Raw genomic sequence first — 6,524 nt, 5'->3', positions numbered from 1 at the left:
ATATATCAAACACTCAAAGAATACAACCGTCAACCAAGAATACTGTACCCACCAACTCATAGCAACCCTCCATGAGATTTTGGATGCCATAAACCTTTAAGAGAGGACACTGCTCATCTTTCTCCCTTGGTGCAGCTAGTGGATTCAAACCGCTAACCAGCTCACTCATTACACACCATGCTACCAGGACTCCTTAAATCACTACAAAAGCTCAAATATATCTTTATTATTTTGTGCATATACCACGTGTTTGTGGAAATAAAATTTTATTGGTGTACCATTCTATACTTCTGGCAAAGATAACCGCTAAGGATTTGACCCACTGGCTTAATATAGTGCATGGTCTCAAACAAGCCTTGATTATCTGTGCCTTAATCTTACAACCTTGACAACTAAATCTCTAGACTTCTGACATGAGAATTCAATCCAGTGGATACATTTAATACCGTTTAAAGGAAACACAGTGTTTTAAAAAAACAAAACTAACTCATGAAAATAATAAATATCCTTAAGTACAGAATGGATGTTTATTAATTTCTTGGAATGTAGAGAAACAGGACAAAATGTATCCAGAAGGCACATATTTCTAGGAAATTTACTGTTCTAAATGTAGATATAAATCAACACACAATAACAAGACAGTGCCAAACGCATTTGCAAACACAGTGAGAAATCAGAGCAGTGCAGAGAGCTCTACCTGCAGGGGAGATCTTGGGAGCCCGAGCCACTCTCCTGGTTTTTGGTGGAGGAGGGACATCAAGTTCTGCAGAAAAGCAAGTTGACTCCTGTATCCTTTGAACTTTCTTCTCATTAAGAGATTTACCTACTCAATTGAAACAAAAAGAAATTCGTAAGGAAGGGATCCAAAGATGGTTTTTCTACAAGGGGATGCAGAAGTAATGTTGTAACTTTCCAACAAGAAACTCATACTATTCCCAGAATCATAGTCTTATTACCAGAGGATTTGTGCAGAACAACTGGACTTGCAGGCTCTTTGATTGTTGCTACTTTTAGCTGTTCTTGTAGGACCTTCATTTGTTCTTGCAACTTCCTTAATTCATCTAAGGATGAAAAATATATAATAACTTAGAGAAAGGAAAAAAAAAGCTGCTATACATGAAGGACACGTTATACACAATGAAAATACTTTTGGTGACTTCCTGCTCCCAATCTTGAGACTCATAAGAGGACCCTTAGCAACATAAACTTTGCTTTCTGGGAACCAAGCCCTCTTAATATCTAAACTCATTATGAATTTGCACTACTGATAGCACGGATACAAATCCAGAGTTAATAAGTTTCTAGGAGTTAAGGCATTACTATCTTTACTTAACAAAATGAGAATCATAATTAAGATGATAAATGCTGACACCTACATCACAAGAAATAGACAATCCATGAATTTTATCATAACTTAAAATATATTTGAGGAAACATCAGAGCAAAAAAGAGCATCTCTCCAAGTTTCTTCTGCACAAAAGGTCTGCTCCAATGGAGGAGCTTTGTAGTACTGGCGTTGGTTGCACACAAATATAATTTCCAAAGTAACTTTATGCTATAATAAGAATGCAAACTGTTAGAGTTATTTGATGCAGGATCAATTATAGCTTGTTGACACTAATATAAGGGAACTTATGCAGGTTAAAATGTTGGCCTTAAATCTTTAATCTAGGAAATCATACAATTTTTTAAAAAGTTACGTCTTTCCATCCTTGAAAAAGCAACTGATGTGATGAAAACCATCAGATTAGTAATCATAAAGAAGACAAGTTGTGAGCCCAGGGCACCTTGCAATTCTTGATTAGTTTTCTCTTGACCAGGGGCAGAGGCTGGAGCAGGCAGAGTCCTATTTTTAGCTGACTGAGAAGTAGGAATGTCTTCATCTGATAAGTCTCCTGTATCTCCAAAGAGAGCAGCCAGGTTTTCCCTCCTGTCTTCAGTGGTTCCCACTTCTCCGTCATCAGGCTCCTCTGAGTAAGATTCACCATCACCATCAGCATCAAAGAGCTCATCAAACTGGTCAGGTTCACCAGCATCCTGCGTCAAGGAGTTGCCCTGTTCTGAATTACAATGCAAGGCGGACTCGTTCTCCTCCAGTAACGCAGTCAGCAGAGACAAATCATCATCTTCTTCTGGGAAAAAAGAAAGATAAAAGGGAAGAAGTTAAGTTTAACAACAACAAAAAAAAAGGACTAATGAAAAGACTTCAACATTAACAAGACAGTATGGTGTCACAGATCCACCCCTTTCCTTGGTACACTGGTGCTGTCCTTATCTCTCCCAAGTGCTTCAGACAGGTCTGTGGGATACAGAGGTGGTTAATATCTCCTTAGGGACAACAAGGGGCCAGGCTGGGCTACATCTTTTTTTATTTTATCATAATATTTTTTAATTGTGATTTTAATAAGTTTAGAGAAAAGTTAGATTTTCATTTTATGCTAAATCTTTTTAACCTGAATGATTTCAATCAATGAAGACCCTTGGGAGACACTAGTAAGTTGCTCTAGAGTACTATATAAGTTGGTGGTTCAAATCTACCCAGCATTATAGCAGAAGAAAAAAACTTGGGACATTGGATTCTCTGAAGATTGTAGTCAATGAGAACCCAGAAATGGACCCATCTATGTATGGTCAACTGATATTTGATAAGGAAATAAAACCTATCAAGTGGGGAAATGACAACCTCTTCGACAAATGGTGCTGGCAAAACTGGACTGCTCCCTGTAGAAAGCTCAAATAGGATCCACATCTCACACCATACAGAAAAATCAACTCAAGGTGGGTCAGAGACCTGTGAGTAAAGTCCAAAACCATAAAGTTCATCAGAGATAAACTGGAATCAAGCTTAGACAGGCTAGTCTACGGTATAAAGAGACTGCCAAGTACAGTCAGAAACATAAAATCTGGAGAGGATAAAATTGATGAATGAAACCTTCTAAAGATTAAATCCCTATGCACATCAAAAACATTTTCCAGCAGAGTGAAAAGAAAACCTACTGACTGGGGAAAAAACATTTGGCAATACCATTTCAGACAAGGTTCTTATATGAAAAGTTTACAGAATCCTACAGGGCCTCCACAAAAAAAAAGACTGATCACACAATTACAAAATAGACAAAAGACATGGAAAGAATTTTCACGGAGGAAGATGGTCAATAGACACATGAAGCAGTGTTCAAAATCACTGGCAATAAGAGATGCAAATCAAAACCACAATGAGATATCACCTCACTCCAGTAGCAGTGGCAAAGTTTAAAAGGGCAACAAGTAATAAATGCTGGAGAGGATGTGGCAAAATAGGAACTCTTATACATGGTTGGTGGGATTGTAAAATGGTTCAATCACTCTGGAAGGCAGTTTAGTACTTTTTCAAAAAGCTGAACATAGAATCCATATGATCCAGCTATTCCATTGCTTGGAATATACCCCAAGAGAATGAGAACTGTGGCACAAATGGGAACTTGTACAAAAATGTTCAGAGCAGCATTATTCATCATTGCAAGAATATGGAAACAATCCAAATGTCCAACCATAATCAAATGTCCAACCATAATCAAATGGATTTCTCAATTTCCAATTACAGTATATTCACATGATGGAATACTACGCAGCACATAGGAACAATGATTTTGTACATTACTACCTAACTTAAGAGAGACTGGAAAGCATTATGTTGAGTGAACAAGCTCAGTCCCATTAAGACAAATCTTGTGTAAGACCATTATTGTAGAATGTGTAAGAGGATCCAAGGTGGTGAGTGGGGAAGCAGAGGGCTAAGGATGGGCATGGTGGGATTGGGCATTAATAATAGGGTTGCACAACTTCATGAGTGGAGGGATGAAAAAATGGGAAAGATTCGGTGTGAAAAGCAATGTATATGACTTGTAAATAAAACAATATCTATTTAAAAAAAAGATTATAGCTAAGAAAAGCAGGTGGGACAGTTTCTACTCTGTAACACATAGGATCACCAATCACCATGAATCAGAATCAACACCATCACAATTACTAACAGCCTCAACTAATGAGACAAATTTCCAGTATACCATCTGCCACGAGAATCAACAAATATTAGGAGACACAAGTGAAAAATGTTGCCTTGTGTCCCGCTACTCTCACCTTGCATTCATCTTCCTTTATGACAGTATCCAGGTTAATCCTGTGAAGCCTCACAGCACTGTTACCCTTGGTGACCACCAGAAATCATCTCCATGTTACTCTGCTCTTTCTGCCTCTATGTTCCCAAATCCGTGGAGTCTGTTATCTGAAACCAGGAATCTATTACTACCAACAAGTTCCCTACTTATAACTACAGGGACTCTTATGGAAGAAATCTGGTTATGTCCTGCCACTCTCTGCGTGGAAGCTATTTCATTTTCCTATTTCACATGGATATTTCTATATTTTGTGCTGTTATTTCTACCATTATCACTTACCCTTTTGGCTTACAGTCATATTCACAAAATCCAGGCAACTAACTTCTTGGTTTCTTTACATTCTCAGTTTAAATGACCTTGTCCTTCACCCTAACTAAGCCATTCTCTTCCAACATCACAGCAAAAATACCAAGTCTGAGATTTTTATTACAAGCATCCTACCTCAAGCAACATGTTGCACTGGGAAAACTGCTGTCAGTGACCTCTCCAAAATGATGAAGAGCAACAATGTCAGTTTAAAGAGCTAGGTACACGTGATTAAAGCCATGTATTTTCAATTACTTCCTATGCATCTGAAAGTTGGACCATGAATAAGGAGAAGAATTGATGTCTTTGAGTTGTGATGTTGGAGAAGAGTACTGAATGCCCCACAAACTTCCAAATGAACAAATAACTCTGTTTTGGACAAAGTCCAACCAGGTTGCTCCTGTCAAGGATGGTAACCCTTCATATGCTGGGCATGTGGTCAGGAGGTACCAGTCTTTGGTAAAGGTCATCATGCTGGGAAAGGGAGAGTCAGAAAAAGAGAGAACCTTCAACAAGGTGAATTTACATACTGACTGTAATAATGCTCTCCAGCACACCGGAGATCATAAGGATGGCTCAGGACAGGGTAAGGTTCATATTTGTTATTTACTGAGTTTCTAGGAGTAGAAGTCGACTCAACAACACCTAAAAACAACTTCAAGGCAACAGTGGGCTTGAGCATGGGAAATTATGAGGATGGTGAAGGACAGGACAGAGTTTTATTTGCTCTGCTGTTCAGAGGATTGTTGTGTTGTAATCACTTGCACCTGACACCACCACCTTGATTCCCACCTTCTACTCTTTCTGCCTTAATGTTGTTGTTGTTGCTGTTGTTAAATGCTGTTGATTTGTAGATGACTCATAGGAATTCTGTGAACGAAAAACCTGAACACTTGTATAACTTTCATAGCCTCTCCATGTTCAACAGAATTTCCAGAGGCAAGCTATTTCGGAAGTGGATGTCATTCCTCCTTCCAAGCTTGTTTTAATCAGGAAGCTCCACCAAACACTGTCCACCATGGGTAATCATTATTGCATTTGACAAATCAGTGTCACAGTATTTAGTATCACAGCAACCAAGAGTTACCTCTGTACAGCAAATGGACAGACCAGTGCTTTAATAGATGCACTAATAAAGATAGGTGATGAGAATGCAAAAGTTGGAAATAAGGACTTGTAGTTGGAAAAAACAGATTTGGTCACAGAAATAAGGCTGGGGACCAAATGATGGAAAATTGTATAATAAATGATTTATTCATTGCAAATGTCTTTATCAAAAAACATTAAATGTGGCATGGATTTCATCTAAGGGACTACACTGGAATCAGACTGATCACATCTGTGGAAAAGTCATTGGAGAAGCTCAATATCCTTAGTCAAAGCAAGGCCAGGGGCTGATTGTAAAACTGATTGTCAATACTAATGTGCAAATGCAAAGTGAAGTTGAAGAAGTTTAAAACACGTTCACAAGACTCAAAATATGATCCTGAGTCTACCCTGCCTGAATTTAAAGCCATGTCATGAACAGATCTGATGCACTGAACACTGATGATCAAAGACCAGAAGAGTTATGGAATGGCACCAAGGCTATCATCCATGAAGAAAGCAAAAGGTCATTACAAAGACAGAGGAGAAAGAAAAGACCAAAACGGATGTCATAAGAAACTCTGAAATCTGTGCCGCAATATGTTGTTGTTACGTGCCGTCGAGTCTTAGGCAACTCATAGCAACCCTGTGAATGAAAGTCTTCGACACTTTCCTGACTTTCATCTTTTCTCCAGGTTCACAGGGTTTCCAGAGGCAAGCATTTACCGAAGTGGATGCCACTCCAAAACAAAGGGAAGAAATGTTGAAGTAAAAGGGACGAGATTTCAAAGGGCAGTTTGAGAAGACAAAGCAAAGTATAAGGGAATGTGCAAAAAGAGCTGGAGTTAGAGAATCCAAAGGGAAAAAACAAGCTTAGGATTTCTCAAGCTGAAAGAACTGAAGAATAAATTCAAGCCTCAACTTGTAATACTGAAGGATTCTATGGGCAAAATTGTGAATGATGTAAGAAGCATC

General features: G+C 38.5%; 1 protein-coding gene across 1 annotated transcript in view; it reads right to left on the bottom strand.

Moving 5' to 3' along the window:
- The window catches only part of MCM10 (minichromosome maintenance complex component 10), a 58,807-nt gene that overhangs the window by 40,748 nt on the left and 11,535 nt on the right, over positions 1-6,524 (bottom strand). Inside the window, exons 3-5 of the mRNA XM_006894316.1 lie at positions 1,788-2,132; positions 957-1,061; positions 698-823 (exon numbers count right to left, since the gene is read on the bottom strand). Of these exons, the coding sequence (XP_006894378.1) occupies positions 698-823; positions 957-1,061; positions 1,788-2,132 (576 nt within the window). The remainder of the gene's footprint in view (positions 1-697; positions 824-956; positions 1,062-1,787; positions 2,133-6,524) is intronic.

The sequence above is a fragment of the Elephantulus edwardii genome, unplaced genomic scaffold (genome assembly GCF_000299155.1).
Source record: "Elephantulus edwardii isolate Elephantulus edwardi_28Jun2011 unplaced genomic scaffold, EleEdw1.0 scaffold00139, whole genome shotgun sequence".
NCBI lineage: Eukaryota > Metazoa > Chordata > Mammalia > Macroscelidea > Macroscelididae > Elephantulus > Elephantulus edwardii.
This window is presented reverse-complemented; position numbering and strand designations above follow the sequence as displayed.